The sequence below is a fragment of the Elgaria multicarinata genome, chromosome 23 (genome assembly GCF_023053635.1).
Source record: "Elgaria multicarinata webbii isolate HBS135686 ecotype San Diego chromosome 23, rElgMul1.1.pri, whole genome shotgun sequence".
In the NCBI taxonomy this organism is placed as follows: domain Eukaryota; kingdom Metazoa; phylum Chordata; class Lepidosauria; order Squamata; family Anguidae; genus Elgaria; species Elgaria multicarinata.
The window spans coordinates 1,895,967-1,912,500 of record NC_086193.1 but is presented as its reverse complement, the minus strand read 5'-3'; the positions used below and the strand labels follow the sequence as shown (position 1 = coordinate 1,912,500).

General features: G+C 50.0%; 1 protein-coding gene across 1 annotated transcript; it reads right to left on the bottom strand.

The window, feature by feature from the left end:
• Positions 1-318: 318 nt before the first annotated feature.
• Positions 319-6,943, bottom strand: LOC134413177 (uncharacterized). The gene is made up of 3 exons (XM_063147306.1): positions 6,136-6,943; positions 1,998-2,211; positions 319-912 (listed from the first exon to the last, which is right to left on the bottom strand). Exons 1-3 carry the CDS (start codon positions 6,941-6,943, stop codon positions 702-704), a joined length of 1,233 nt encoding a protein of 410 aa, XP_063003376.1. The 3' UTR covers positions 319-701.
• Between the last annotated feature and the right edge of the window lie 9,591 nt (positions 6,944-16,534).

Genomic DNA, 16,534 nt, shown 5'->3' with positions numbered 1-16,534 from the left:
TCTCTGTCTCTCTCTGTCTCTGTCTTTGTCTCTCTGTTTGTCTTTCTCTTTCTCTCTGTCTGTCTCTTTCTCTCTGTCTGTCTCTTTCTCTCTGTCTGTCTGTCTGTCTCTCTGACTCTCTCTCTCTGTCTTTTTCTCTCTTTGTCTTTTAGCTTCGTCACACCAGTGTTATACGGTGCAATCACTGTGAATTGCGTGCAAAGGACTCCGAAGTTTTCCAGCTTATAATCTGCTTTGACTGTGCTTCTTAGCCAAAAGAAGCGGCGTCTTTTACTACACCTTTAAGAGTGAATTGTTGTTCTCTGAGCGGCCAGGAGGATGATCTGATATGTTTAAACTAACCAGTTAAATGCTTACATCTGCATAAGTTTTAAAGATAAAGACATGAAAATTGGCACAGTGTTAGATATTAAGGAGGGCTTTCAGCATACCAACTTTAAATTGGATTGGGTCATTTGTTGATTTTTTAAATGGTTTTTTACATTTCTCCCCCTTAAAGCCTTTTCCTGGTATGCAAAGGACCTAAGGCGCGCTGCCGCCCGGGGTGCGATTTAGCTAGCAACAACAACAATGACAGCTTTATGCTATGGGGATAATTCGAGGGAAACAGGTACGTGGGATGAAGCTTTTACCCCCTCTTTGTCTTTCTCTTTCCTTCCTCCTTTTTGAGAGAGTTCCTTTTCCCGGAGTCGATTTCTCGCTCATCTCTCGGCGATGGTCAGTTCTAGCATCGGCGTGGGCGTGGCACAAACATCACCTGCCGGCAATGTGGGCGCAGAAAGGAAGCCGAACCCCAGCTGGTAGAGGCAGAAGAGGTTGTAGGCGGTGAGGGCCAGCGTCAGGAAGAAGGACAGGCCGAAGCCGAAGCCGCGGTACGCGCCGCAGAGGTGCACGGAGGCCCAATAGCAGCATCTGCGGTGCAAAGAAGGAGAACAGTGGAAGGAACCATGATGAGAAAGAGGAGGAGGAGGAGCAGCCACAGAAAATAGAGTCATTGAGAGATTGCCTTGCCCAAGGGACCCCCGAAACTGTTCCCCTAAAAATAAACCAAGTTCCGAATGAAAGGCTACTTTAAACAGGAACCTAGGCAACTACTGTCGACTGAGTCAGACCGCATGTCTCCGTATTGTCTGGCCCTCTGGATGTTTTGGACTACATTTCCCATCAGCCCCAACCACCATAGCCAATGCACAAAGGCGTTGTAGTCGCACGACATCTGGACGGCCGCAAGTGGTCCGTCCTGGGGCCAGATAGACCAGCGATCCACCCATGTCAGCCATAAAGGCAGCTTGTCACATGCATATGCAGTGACCGATAGAATCCCCCATGGTTAGGGTTAGGGTCCGTCGCTTGAGATCGGGGAGTCTCATTCTTTCTGCCACGCTCTCTAGAAAGGGAAGACAAAATGTGGCCATCTTGCACCGCAACTCTCGTTGGCACAGGCCGGCATGGCCGACGGACAGGGATTCTGGGAGTTGTGGTCCAAAACATCAAGTGGGCACCACGTTGCCTACTCTGGCAGAAGAATTTGGCTCCTTGGAGGCTGAAAAGGCAGAAGGTGTATCTCCAGGAGGTCTTAGATGCTTCTCTGAAGATGTCCATCCAAAGAGCTTTAGATACCTAACTAAAGAGCTTTAAATGGCCATTAGGTCGGCCTAAGGTAGACCTCCAGAAGATCTTGAGATGCCTATCTAAAGATACCCGTCCAACGACCTTGAGATGCCCATGTCTAGATCTTTAGATGGACATCAAATGGGCAGGAGGTAGCTTTCCAGAAGATCTTTGGATGCCCCTCTAAAGATGCTAGGCATATCTCCAGGTGTTTCGGTCTCCCACCCCTCACATTCCTGACCATTGGCCATGCTGGCAGGGCCTCCTGGGGGTTGAAATCCAAAATATCAGGAGGCCTCTCTTCTGCCTGCCCTTGATCTACAGTGGTTGGGAGCTGAGGGCCGCCAGGTGTAGCCTATGGAGACATCCATCTCGCGACATCTCACCTTCCGATGGAGAAGAGGCCCACGAGAATCGGGACAAGGCGCAGATGCTCTTGCGGGAGGAATGTAGCCGAAACCACCAAGTTCAAGCCGAAGACAATAAACTGGTCCACGGAGCCGAAGACAAACAACTGGTGGAGCTGGACAGACCGAGAGTGAGCGTCCAGAGGGCCAAGGCCGTCCGAGCACAGGGCAGAGATGCCCCTCAACGCCATGCCTGCAGGATGGGAAGAGAGGATCAGTTTCCACAGAGGGCCCTTTTGCATTTGGCTGGAAGGCGTCAACAGGAACCGACAAGTGACTGATTTACGATATACGTATTACTATACTTGTTTGACTCACGCAGACCATCTGTGCACTAGTACATTATTGCTCAGTTCCATACTTTTCTGCGGGTGCCTGGAAAAGCCGGGCATGAGACCAGCCAGCCCCCCCCCCCAGCTATTTCTCCCTGCTCCCAGCTGAGTTTAATTAGCCTGTTGCTTAGCCACACAAAGTTCTTCTCATAGCTCGGAACCTCCCCCATGCAAAGTTCTTCTCATAGCTCGGAACCTCCACCATGCAAAGTTCTTCTCATAGCTCGGAACCTCCACCATGCAAAGTTCTTCTCATAGCTTGCAGCCTCCACCATGCAAAGTTCTTCTCATAGCTCGGAACCTCCACCATGCAAAGTTCTTCTCATAGCTCAGAATTTCCGGTGTATCACAGCTCAGAACCTCTGTGCGTTGCCTTAGCATTTTATATAGAGAGATCTTGCCCCTTCTATGATGTGCTATTTGGGTCAGATTTCAGAAAGATATTTGGAGATGTCTGGCTGTGAGAATGTAACTGAGCCTCCAGCAATTGAGTGCACTCCATATGTGTTGGACTTCAGCTCCCATGATTCTCAGCCAATACAGCTGCCACCCCATCTTGCAACTTTCTCTCTCTCTTTCTCTGCCACCCCTTCCCCTTCCCCATTCCTCCATGCCATGCCATCCCAGAAACAACTTGGAGAACTACTTTGGCATTCTGTGGATTTCCTGCCTTGGCAAGGGGTTGGTCTAGCTGTCCTTTGAGGTCCCTTCCTGGTCTAGGGATGTAAATGAGCAGGCACGTCCTACAGAAACGGGAGCAAAGAAGTGGAGGCTTTTAGCATTCCAGCCTTTAAAATAATAATAAAAAGGAATGATAAAAATAATAATAAAAAGGAACGCTGTCTTTCTGCAATGTTTGGATTAAACAGGCTCGAACGTCATTTGTTAATTTCATAGCTGCTCCTCCACATGACCTGTTAAGGGTAGGAACGCTCAGCCAGGGAGAAATAGCTCTAGAATTCCTTGTTCTGCCTCTGCTCCCTTGCTCTCTGACCCCCTGCCTGCCGTCTCCCCTTGTTTTCAGAAATAACAACAGTCTGGCCCGATGGAATTTTCTGCCTAATTAAAATGGAGGAGGGACACAGAGAGGAAGACGTTCCGAGCTGCCCCGACGGAGTTCAAGAGTCAGGCAAGACAAAAGATTCATCCATCGATGATGGATGAATGGATCTATGATGGACAATTGATCCATCGTTGTCACTGGAGGCCCAGGTGGACTCTGTGGCACGGAGTCCTTGGGGTCAGCTTCGGCTGATCCGCCAGCTACGGCCTTTCCTGGACAGGGACAACCTAACCACAGTAGTGCATGCACTGGTAACTTCCCGCTTAGACTACTGCAACGCACTCTTCGTGGGGCTGCCCTTGAAGACGACGTGGAAGTTGCAGCTAGCGCAAAATGCAGCAGCTAGACTGCTGTCGGGTACATCTTACAGAGCCCACATAACACCGGTTTTAAAGGAACGGCACTGGCTGCCTATACGCTTCCGGTCGGAATTCAAGGTGCTGGTAATGATGTTTAAAGCCCTATACGGCTTGGGACCTCGATACTTGAGGGAGCGCCTCTCCTTATATAGGCCTGCCCGAGACCTCAGATCTGTGGGAGGAGCCCTTCTCCGCATCCCACCAATGCAACATATACGTTATGATGGGACAAGGGAGAGGGCCTTCTCTGCGGTGGCACCCCGGCTGTGGAATGCCCTCCCCTTGGAAACCCGATTGCTGCCAACATTGATTGCATTTCGACGCCAAGTAAAAACACGGCTTTTTAACAAAGCCTTTGACGGTTAAACTCACTGGCACATTGTTTTAACTGCATCTATTGCTTTTAAATTATTATATATCGTTTTCACTTGGATCATGGTTTAATTTGTTTTTAACTGTGCATATTTATTGTTTTATACTGTATGTTTTTATCTGTACGCCGCCCTGAGATCTTAGTGATATAGGGCGGGATATAAATATTTTAAATCAATCAATCAATCAATAAATGAATTTAAATAAATAAATAAAAGAAGGTGACCCAGAGAGGGGCGGGAGACAGGTGACTGGGCCGTGTTCGGCGAAGGGACGTAGACGTGGACCCTATTGAGTTCACCAGGATTTACTTTCTGACACAGGCCTAGAAGATGGCAGCCATCCGAAAGCTCTCTCCCAGATTTCCTTAAGCCGTTCTGAAACTCGCAGGATCGGTGTCGCCTCCTTGTACTTAGCGGCCTTTTCTTCGAGGTGCCCTAATAGTTGTTTTAAACCAGCCTTCCTCAACCTGGGGCGCTCCAGATGTGTTGGACTACAACTCCCAGAATGCCCCAGCCAGCTGGCTGGGGCATTCTGGGAGATGCAGTCCAACACATCTGGAGCGCCCCAGGTTGAGGAAGGCTGGTTTAAATGGATATGGTTCTTTCCATTGCTGTGCAGCGTCCCGGGCTGCCTTCATTTCCTGATCCAAAAAAGCCCAACTGGAGAAATTTTCTCAGGATGTCTTCCTCTGGGCTCTCACTGAAGTGTGGGAAGCCGAGGAGGCCGCAGGCTGCTGGAGGGAGGATTGCAGAATGAAAACCAGGACATTCGAGCACACCGCCTGACCCTCTCCTAATAAGCACAAGAAACTCGAACCCAAGCCATGGGACGTTCTCTGAAGTGGTCTCCACCACTGGCGGCATGTCTAGACCTAGGGAGGGGAGGGGGAGGATCTCACGATATGGTGATCGTGAGATCCTCCCCCTTAGTCCACACACGGCGCACAATGTCCTGGGAGGAAGGAGGACATCACGTCCGCCATTTTGTTTTTTCAATTGAAGATGAGCGCTTCAGCGCTCCAACGAAAAGGTAGGTTTCTTTTTTTTTTTTTAAAAAAAAAAGATCCTGCTCCCCCCTCCCACCCCCAAGGTTCTTGGCTCCTTGCATTTACTTGTGAGGAGCCTGGGCGAAATGGGGACAGCCGCCCATACGTCCTGCTGTCTCAGGATGATCAAGAAGGATGCAGAGAAGCTGGAGCGTGTTCAGAGGAGGGCAACCAGGATGATCAGGGGTCTGGAAACAAAGCCCTATGAGGAGAGACTGAAAGAACTGGGCAGGTTGAGCCTGGAGAAGAGAAGATTGAGGGGAGACACGAGAGCACTCTTCAAATACTTGAAAGGTTGTCACACAGAGGAGGGCCAGGATCTCTTCTCCATCCTCCCAGAGTGCAGGACACGGAATAACGGGCTCAAGTTACAGGAAACCAGATTCCGGCTGGACACCAGGAAAAACGTCCTGACTGTTAGAGCAGTACGACAATGGAACCAGTTACCTAGGGAGGTGGTGGGCTCTCCCACACTAGAGGCCTTCAAGAGGCAGCTAGACAACCATTTGTCAGGGATGTTTTAGGGTGGATTCCTGCATTGAGCAGGGGGTTGGACTCCATGGCCTTGGAGGCCCCTTCCAACTCTATTCTATGATTCTATGAAAAGTCGGGATTAAAGGCATGCCGGTTATCCCGGGGAAAGGGAGGGATCATTCCTCCCTGCCCTCGGGATCCCGTGTGTGTCTTTTGGACATGCAGGGATGATCCTGGGTTGATCCCCGGGATAAGCCCTGGGTCTCTTTTCAAAAGCCTTTTAGTTACTTATCAAATTGAATGAGGATCGTCGGGGGAAAAGTGGGAGGCATTTTCGGTGCAGCCCTCGGTGAACAAACAGGTTGCAGTGCGGAGGAGCAGCAAGTCTAGAGTCCCCCACTATGGTGTGGGACCTTGGCACGTGCCCCCTATGCCCACCCTTGGCGCCCCCCTGCCCCATTTCTTTTACCAAGCAGGATAGGAAGCCCAGCGATCAGGAGGTAGTGCAGGGCAAAGGCGATGCGGCTGGCGAGATCCGGACAAGTGGGGTCCTGGAAGGGAAGGAAATAGTAGCATCCGTAGAGGAACCACGGGGCAAGCAGAAGGGACACGAAGGCTGACGCCACCGCTTTCATATGATCGCTGGAGCAGGACCGGCAGCATCGGCTGTCCCCATCACGGGGGCAAAGGGCAGGGTCCCCTGAGATTGGGTTGGTGCCTCCCTCCTCGAGGGGAGGATTTGACTGATGAATCAGTTCATGGGTGTTGCTTTGGCCTAAATCTGCAGCTGGCTCAGGGGCACGAAGGAGACATCTCGGTGGAGGCTGCGCGGCACCCAGAAAGGACGTCTCTTGGGGCATTCTGATGGATACCGTGTTGTCGCCCTCTTGTAACACAGCGGCTCGTTCTCCTGCGGAACTGCCTGTCGTTTCAAGCAAAGCTGCTGCCTCCTGTGTGACAGAATGCAGAGCAGGAGCCCCGTCGCCTGATCCCATGCATTGTGGGAATACTTCAACAGGTCGGCTGGGCAGTGTCCACTCTCTGTCCTCCTCCTCCTCCTCCTCCTCTTCAGTGGAACGCAGCTCCTCCACCGATGACTCGGGGCTGTCAGAGACAGGCGCCAGGGAGATCTGGGTGTCCAGGTCAAGGAACGGCGAGAAAGAGAGCCGGCTGGGGTCAATGTCCTGGAGCTGACTCAGGACGTGGGTCAGAACGCTGCAGGTGTTGGCAGATGCCTTCAGCAGGTGGGGGCCGGTAGGGCTCTCCGTGGATGCCATAGCAAGGAGAAGGGGAGCTGAAGGGGTAGAGAAACGAGCATCTGCAGAGAGCACAGACAGGCCGGGCATCAGCACCTTGCACCCCTTTTATCCCTCCGCCCCGAAGTTGCTGCTTCTTTAATTCCCCACAGTGGATCGAAGCGGAGGGTATCCACAAGACCGCCCCTTTGCTCAGGGCCTTTCAAACCTGCAGCAGGGCGTGGACACAACCCTCAAAAGGACTAGAAGCTTGGAGGCAAACATTTGACAGAGTAATTCATCAATAGTTAGCGCTCGACGATCACCGCCTTGTTTGCTCCGCTGCCTGCTGTCCCGTCCCAGTCCCCTTCCCCTTCGTCCTTCCCCTTCTTGCGCTCATCTGTGGAAGAGTCCCTGCTTTACATGCAAGAGGTCTCAGGTTCAATTCCCCGACCAAAACTGTGCTAGTTTGTCGATCTACGTTGCATCGTTTCCCCCGCTGAGCAGCCGGAATGTTCGTGAACGTTCCGTGGCGCCCCAAACAACTCATCAACGGCATCTCCAGGTGACAGCCGGCCTATCGCAGCCTTTGCCAACCTGCTGTCCTCCAGATGTTTTTGTTGACAACTCCCATCAGCCCAAATCAGCATGGCTAATGATCAGAGATGATGGGAACTCGAGTCAAAACATCTGGGTGGCAGTCCAATATTTCACTCTCTACTCTCAGGGATCCCCCCTTCCCCCAAATCAGGTACTCTTGAATTCCCCTTCAACATCCTATTTTGGATTTTCCATCTTTAAGCCACCAGCCAGATAATCTCCTCCTCATATTATACACTCACTTGCTAAATTTGCCACCCATAACACGGTTTTGCCCTCCAGCCTCCCATCAGAAACACTCAAATAATAATATTGAACTCTACTGGTTCCTACCCAACTTTTCCACCGTAACCCTGAATTCAGAATGTACCCCTCAATGTCAGAGGGACCCCTTCCATCTCCCCATCCAGCCCACCTCTTCTACCAGCACCCCCCTATTTCCCAGCCTGACCCCTACACTACCCCACCCTCTTCCCTTTGTACACCACCCCCTAACCAAATCGCCCCCCTTTTTTCACAGACTTGCCAGAGATCTGCTCCACTCTGTAACCGGTGCACCCCAATTCTAGCTCTCCCGGCCAAATCTGCCAGCCAGGCCCTCCCCACTAGAACCCCCACCCCAATACCCCCAATACGCCCACTGCCTAACATGCACCCCCTTTTCAACCCCATTGCCACAACCGTTGACCCGATTCTAGCCTTCCAATCTGTCTGCACCCCCGTTTTGGCTGTTCCCCCCAAACACCCCCCAAAATAATACACCTGAGCCCCACATCTTTCCCTCCCAAGCTCATCCCGTCTCCCAGCGTTATGCCCCATACACCCCACTTCCTTAGCTGTACCCCCAATTTTCTTCTTCTGTTTTAGACCCCCCCCTGAACTGTCTCCTAGGTCAAACTTACCTACTTTTTCATTAACTACCCAAAGATCCCTTCCCCAAACTTAACCCCTTTTATTCAGCACCCCATCCCTCTCCTGCACCCTGAAACCTTCATCCCTCATCTGCCCCCCTTTCCAGCTCCAAATCTCCCCGTGTTCATTTAACCCCACAGCACCGCTTCACATATCCCCCCTCCAATTATTTTTGATTCATTTCCCCACCTTGATCGCCCCCCACATCTGCAACTCCTCCCAAAGCCCCCCCTCCTGTCTCTGATCCCAATCCCCCCTTACCTTACCCTCCTGCAACACGTGCCCCTCAACAGCTCCGTTGCAAAAGCTCCGCAAAAAGTTAGAAGAAAGAACCCTGCAAACTTTCACTGATTCTGCATCACCCCTCCTCCTCCTCCTGGTCCCCGTGGCCACGCCCACTCCCTCCCAACAGCCAATCCCCGCTCACAAAGCAATTCACTTCAGAATCCAATATAAACTTCTTCTGTTGACCTTCAAAGCTTTTCACCGTCTAGCTCCTTCCTATCTCTCCTCTCTCATCTCACACTATCGCTCTTCGTTCCTCTGATGCCATGTTTCTCACCTGCCCAAGAGTCTCTACTTCCCTTGCTTGGCTTCATCCATTTTCTTCCGCTGCCCCTTACGCCTGGAACGCTCTTCCAGAACATCTGAGATCCACAAGTTCAATCGCAGCTTTTAAAGCTCAGCTAAAAACTTTTCTTTTTCCTAAAGCTTTTAAAACCTGATGTTGTTTGGACTCTATACTGTTAGTTTTACCCTACCCTGTGCCTGTTTGCATTCTCTTCCCCTCCTTATTGTTTTACTATGATTTTATTAGAATGTAAGCCTATGCGGCAGGGTCCTGCTATTTACTGTTTTACTCTGTACAGCACCATGTACATTGATGGTGCTATATAAATAATAATAATAATAATAATAATAATAATAATAATAATAATAACAACAACAACAACAACAACAACAACAACAACAACAATAATAATAATAATAACAGATGGCCCCAGGATCAACCCCCAAGATTTCGCTCTTCTCGTATTCTTAAGTTCATGTATGACAATACATAATCACTGTTTATTGTCTGTCAGCAGCTTTCCATGAAAAACGATTGACTAGTCCTCATGGCCACATTTTTTTTTTTAAAAAAAACTGAATTTAAGCAATGCTTAAGGCATGAAAAAAAAACAGGACGAAGAACCGTGGGACCTGGCAACAGTAACCGTGAGGGGTGGTGAGATAATCCCCACTAGGAGCGGCGCCTCTTGAGTGGGGATTATCTCACCACCCCTCACGGTAACTGTTGACAAAGTTGCCAGGTCCCACAGTTCTTTGTCCTGTTTTTTTTCATGCCTTAAGCATAGCTTAAATTCAGTTCTTGGGCAGAGCTGAGCTCTGGAAACCATTTTAGGGTTTTCCTTCTCCTCTGGAGGCGGCTACAATACTTGGAAGAGGCTGTTTGGTTTCAGTTGGACAGCTTGCGCAATGCCTCCTTGCTCGCAGGGCTTTTTCCGCGGCCAGGCGTCCTTTTGAGCGCATGAGGAGGCAGGCCTTGAAAGCGCAAGGGCACATGAGTTCATCCTGAAATTGAACATGAACAGAAAAGAGTCTTCTTCGTGCAGGGCTTGGTGCTGTGGTGGAGAAAGCAATGGCTGCCATCAAACGCGTCGGTTTCCCTCTTGTGCGCCCACATGGCGGGGGATCGCATGCGCATTGGCCTGAGGAAGAGGAAACGCATCACTCAACACAAGAGGAGAAACCACGATGCAGTTTTGCGTTGCGTCCCCATACGCTCCTGACTATGCCCATTTAGAAAGGCGTTCTGTGTAGAGAGAAATCCGTGCACCTCGCCCTAGGGAGGAAGATGTATATACTGACTTCTGAGTAAACATGTACAGAAGTGACTTAACAGTGTGGTCACTCAGAAGCCGCCTCTGCGCTCCATGGAGGAGGAGAAAGAGCTGATGGTGGCGGCGCCAAGCGGCTGTCGAGGAGCGTGGCGAAGACTGTGAGAAGCGGGGAGGAGGAGGAGGAGGAGGAGAGACCGGTCCGCTGGAGGTGGCGGCGATGGGGTGCTGCTGCCGTTGCTGCCTCGCGGGGAAGCTGGAGCACTCGCCGTCGCTGCCCGGAGAGCATGCCCAACCTGTGCCCTGTCAGGCCGACCCCTGCCTGCTCTGACTCATCCCTGGGGAGCTGCTCGGATTGCCTAACCAACCTAGAGCCCGGCCCATATGGATTATTCTCGGCTATTGCTCCACGCTGCCGTCAGGCGCCCACAGGCAACCGGGAGAGGCGGAGTCAGAAACACACAGCCAGGTCCAGCCCAGCCCACCCGCTCCCACACGGGGTGTTTCTCCTGTTTACTTGTAATAAACGCCGCCCCTGCCTGCCTGCCCGCTCACCCTCCCTCTCGGTTTCTCTTTCAATGAAACTGCAGGATCTACACAAAGAGTTTGGGGGCGCCCTGGGGGCGCACGCAAGCGCCTTCAGGACGCCTTCAAGACTCTGTGTAGATCCGCTCCAGGATGATCAGGGGTCTGGAAACAAAGCCCTATGAAGAGAGACTGAAAGAACTGGGCAGGTTTAGCCTGGAGAAGAGAAGATGGAGGGGAGACATGAGAGCACTCTTCAAATACTTGAAAGGTTGTCCCACAGAGGAGGACCAGGATCTCTTCTCGATCCTCCCGGTGTGCAGGACACGGAATAACGGGCTGAAGTTACAGGAAGCCAGATTCCGGCTGGACATCAGGAAAAAACTTCCTGACTGTTAGAGCAGTACGACAATGGAACCAGTTGCCTGGTGAAGTTGTGGGCTCTCCCACACTAGAGGCCTTCAAGAGGCAGCTGGACAAGCATCTGTCAGGGATGCTTTAGGGTGGATTCCTGCATTGAGCAGGGGGTTGGACTCGATGGCCTTATAGGCCCCTTCCAACTCTACTATTCTGTGATTCTGGTGGCAGGGCAGAGTTACCAAAACCCCCACAGAAATCCAAAGGAAGCTCAGTTTTAGTGCAATTAAGTGATCTTCATAAAGAACATATAAAAGAAAATAAGCATTATGTAACCACACAACAACATACACTGGTTTTGCCTAGGTGTACGGGGGCCCACAGTTTGCTTTACTTTTCTTACACTAAGAGTCTACTTTTCTGTTTCTGCCTGCACTGGTTGAAAAGTAACTGTTTTCTAAAGAAAGCGTTCCTTCTGTTTAATCTGTATGTCAAGGAAATGCTTACATATTTGACTACCTTGTTTAAAAGCCTTTTCCCTCACTGCAATTTGAATTTAGCGAATACATGCTATTTAAAACACACACAACTAAATATATGTTTTATTTCAGAATATATGTTTAGGATGGCAGTTATAATGTGAGATATACCGGGTTTTTTTTTTTTTTTTTGAGACCTTAATATGTGGGGCACAGCCCGCCCACCTAGAAATGTACTTTGCCCCTGCTGTGTCCCCCCCTGAATTTTTTTTCTAATGCCACCACTGTAGCTACCTATTCCAAGGAGAGTTCTGAAGACCAATTTATCATCGATCCAGAGGAAGGTTGAAAGAGAGCTCTCCTGGAATCCAGGGTGTAGAACTCAGCAAAGTTCAGGTAGGGAAAATGTTTGCCTTGGTTGTTGATGAATGTACCTTTCGAAGACGAACCGGACCGCGATGAGCAGAAGAGCGAAGGGGATGCTGAGCAGCAGGTGCCGGGGCTGCGGGTAGCGGATCTCCTCGGTTTCCTTCATGTCTTCCCATGTGATCCCCGGCGACAGCCAATATTCGTGGGCCCACAGCCAGTCGTTCCACGGAAGCATCATACTGGGTAGTGGGGTAGAAAAGAGAGACAGATTTGAAATGAGGCAGATTCTCTTTCATGGGCGATACAGAGAAGAGGAGAGGAGTTATTATATAACAGCTGTTTAGCATAGAGGTTGCCAATATGCCAATGGGCCAGAAGGAAACCAGAAAGACTGGAAATGAAATCAAATAACTGGGCATGTTTAGCCTGGAGAAGAGAAGATTAAGGGGAGACATGATAGTACTCTTCAAGTAAAAAGGTTGTCACACAGAGGAGGGCCAGGATCTCTTCTCGATCCTCCCAGAGTGCAGGGCACAGAATAACGGGCTCAAGTGACAGGAAGCCAGATTCCAGCTGGACATCAGGAAAAACTTCCTGACTGTTAGAGCAGTACAACAATGGAATCAGTTACCTAGGGAGGTTGTGGGCTCTCCCACACTAGAGGCATTCAAGAGGCAGCTGGACAACCACCTGTCACGGATACTTTAGGGTGGATTCCTGCATTGAGCAAGGGGTTGGACTCGATGGCCTTGTAGGCCCCTTCCAACTCTGCTATTCTATGATTCTATGATTCTAAGACAATGTGCATCCCTACTCATGGTTAACGTCAGTATAGGAAATCACTTCCCATCACAAATGCTTTGTTTTGTTCATAAAGCTGCGGAGAAATGACCGATGCCAATGCAGTGCATTTATAGGAATTTTATTGCCATTTATGTATGCGTCATTTATTTATTTATTCCTGACATTTCTATGCTGCCAAAGAGCTGAAACATTCTTGCCAGTTCACAACCATTAAAAGCATGATGAACAACACCAAACACAATACTTTTTTTTCCAAAAAAAGGGGTGAAATAGGGTGTTAGGTTTTTCGAGGTGTTTCCTTTCTAAGGATGCATCAGTAATTTTAAATTAAATTAATTTTCTTTTCTTTTTTAAGACATACTGGACGGGGGAGGTTCTCATGCATCAGAAACAGGGGCAGAAAACTGGGGAGGCATTCTGAGGATGAAACAGACTCCAATGAGAGAAGAGGGAGGTGCTGTTTGTGGCTGGTTCGACTCTCTGACTAAGTGATGTTCAGTTTGTTCTGGAGTGTGTTGCTGTCCCCTTAAAGGATCAGTTTCAAAGTTTGGGGGTGTCCATATGTGGAAAGAGATAGCTAGTTACACTTATCTACGCTCTGATAACCTCTTGTCTAGATTACTGCAATGCATTATATGTGGGGCTGCTTGGAGAGGAAGGAAATAGTAGCATCCGTAGAGGAGCCACGGGGCAAGCAGAAGGGACACGAAGGCTGAAGGCTGATGCCACCGCTCTCATATGATTGCTGGAGCAGGACCGGCAGCATCGGCTGTCCCCATCACAGGGGCAAAGGGCAGGGTCCCCCGAGCCCTGGCGTGAAATTGGGTTGGTGCTTCCCTCTTCAAGGGGAGGATTTGACTGAGGGGTCAATTTGCTAGTGCTGCTTTGGCCCTCTCTGGCAGTGGTAGGATGGAGACATCTTGGTGGAGTCTGGACAGCATCCAGAAAGGATGTCTCCTTGGCCATGTTATTGCCATCTTGTAACACAGCGGCTTGCTCTCCTGTGGAACTGCCTGTCGTTTCTTGACAATGCGGCTATCTCCTGTTGTGAGAGAATGCTGAGCAGGACCCCATCGCCTGATCCAATGCATTGTGAAAAAACTTCAACAGGCAGGCTGGGCAGTGTCCACCCTAGGTCCTCCTCCTCCTCCTCCTCCTCCTCCTCCTCCTCCTCCTCTTCCCCTTCAGTAGGATGCAGCGAGTGAGAATGGGGACTTCCAGGAGACGAGGGTGAGCCACCGAGTGAGTGGCAGCTTCCCCGTCTCACCCGGAAGTCTCCCGAGAAGGGGGACTGCCAGAAGCGACATGTTTTTGTAGCGGTGCATCCTGCGGTATATCGAGCTGGCTCTGGGGGCAGCAGATAGGAAGACATGTGTCTGTGCCTTCCAGAAGGGGTGGGGAAGTGCAAATATCCCCCCGCAACAAATTCCTGGTCCCTGAAATTCCTGTTTCAACAGCAGCATCCCTACACGGGATAAGGAGGAGTACGATGACGACCCCCCCTCCTGCTCTGGAAGCCCAGCTAGCCAATAGGAGTCATAGTTTAACTGAGAAGTAAACAGCCTGCCTGACTCAGGTGTAGAAGCTCACTCACTGGCAATACCAGCTCAGCAGCACTTTCAGCCTGAGGTGGACTTCTAGAAGGCCAAGCAGAAAGCGGCCACCAACCAACCAGCCCAGCCCTCCCTGTCCGCACACATCCAGAACCAGGACGGTGGAACCAGCCAGCATTTCCCACGCCTCATGCTGGAATATTATCAACGTGTGCTTTGTTAATTGCATACTGCTTTTGTGCACTGCACAACCCTAAAGCCCACAAGCTTACAAGTACAAGAACATACTTCTAACTTCAAAGACAAATGCTGCTGGGAAGGCTCAAGGATGAGGCAGGAGAGACCCAGCACGTCAAACCATTAAAGGGAAGTCATCATCATTGTGCAACCCAGCCCTGCAAGGCGGGACGGGCAGGCACATTAAGAGCATGATGTACAACACCAAATAAATGAATAAATAAATTAAAAAGGCATGCAATAGGGTGATACGGTTTCTAAGGATGCATCAACAAGCTTGTTCAATAATCAGTGACTTTAGATGGTGGTGAAGGAGGGGGTGGGCCACGTGCACAGAGGCACATTGGTGACATAGAAGGGAGCATGGAATGAATGTGACATGAAAGAACCAAAGCTGTGGCAAACAAGGAAGAAAGGAAAGGAACCTCTCGTGAAAGCACTGAGTCATTACTGACTCTTGGAGGGACACCAGCTTTTGCTGACATTTTCTTGGCAGGCCGAATAGCGGGGTGGTTTGCCGTTGCCTTCCCCGGCAGTTATTCCCTTTTCCCCAGCTAACTGGGGAAAGCCACCAAACAAGGCATGCACATAGTTAAATTTAGGGTGCTTTTGAATCTACAACTGTTTTTTGAGGCACAAGTGGATTCAGTGGCATGGAGAACCTCACGAGAAGGGAGACTGCTAGAAGCGACATGTCTTTTTAGCTGTGCGTCCTGCTGCATCCTTAGCTGGGCCTTCCGGGAGGGCTGCAGAAGTGCAAATATCCCCCCAGCAACACAAGCTGGGGAACTATTTTAAATAAATTCAAAATCTGCCCGGAGCCAGAAAGGATTTCTCTTTGGCCATGTTATTGCCATCTTGTAACACAGCGGCTTGCTCTCCTGTGGAACTGCCTGTCGTTTCTTGACAATGCGGCTATCTCCAGTTGTGAGAGAATGCTGAGCAGGACCCCGTCGCCTGATCCAATGCATTGTGGAAAAACTTCAACAGGCAGGCTGGGCAGTGTCCACCCTACGTCCTCCTCCCCCTCTTCCTCTTCAGGAGAACGCAGCCAGTGAGTGGTGGTTTTTCCATCTCTCCTGCAAGTCCCCATTCTCGAGAGACTTCCAGGACACAAGGGTGAGCCACCGAGTGAGTGGCAGCTTCCCCGCCTCACCCAGAAGTCTCACGAGAAGGGAGACTGCTAGAAGCAACATATCTTTGTAGCTGTGCGTCCTGCTGCATCCTTAGCTGGGCCTTCCGGGAGGGGTGGGGAAGTGCAAATATCCCCTCAGCAACACAAGCTGGGGAGATATTTAAAATAAATTCAAAATCTGCCCGGAGCCCTATCAACAGCACAAAACCTGGCAATATCCAGGCAAAACTGGCCATTGGGTCACCCTAGCCTTGTTAATCTTTGTAACTCGCTCTGGCGCCTTTTCTTGGGAGAAGTGTGGGTTGAAGATGCTGTAGAGCAGTGGTTCTCAACTTTCCTAATGCCGCGACCCTTTAATACAGTTCCTCATGTTGTGGTGACCCCCAACCATAAAATTATTTTCGTCGCTACTTCATAACTGTAATTTTGCTACTGTTATGAATCGTAATGTAAATATCTGATACGCAGGATGTATTTTCATTGTTACAAATTGAACATAATTAAAGCATAGTGATTAATCACAAAAACAATATGTAATTACATATTGTGAAATATTTATTTCTAATTACAAATAAATGAAATATGTGTTTTCCGATGGTCTTAGGCGACCCCTGTGAAAGGGTCGTTCGACCCCCAAAGGGGTCGTGACCCACAGGTTGAGAACCGCTGCTGTAGAGAAATAAGTAAATAAGTATTAGAAGCATTACACATCCACCTGACCTTCATATTCCTGGTCCCTGAAATACCTGTTTCAGCTAGTGGCCATTTTGGATACAGGCCAACTCTTTTCAGATTAAATGCTTCCTGGGATGGGGGTGGGG

What these genes read in the sequence shown, in the direction of transcription:
- LOC134413177 (XM_063147306.1), bottom strand. Translation starts at nt 6,943, where the DNA reads ATGGCATCCACGGAGAGCCCTACCGGCCCCCACCTGCTGAAGGCATCT. An exon ending in TGGGCTTCCTATCCTGCTTG is followed by an intron (nt 2,212 to 6,135) that starts GTAAAAGAAATG and finishes CCCATCCTGCAG; the next exon opens with GCATGGCGTTGAGGGGCATC. An exon ending in GGCCTCTTCTCCATCGGAAG is followed by an intron (nt 913 to 1,997) that starts GTGAGATGTCGC and finishes TTTGCACCGCAG; the next exon opens with ATGCTGCTATTGGGCCTCCG.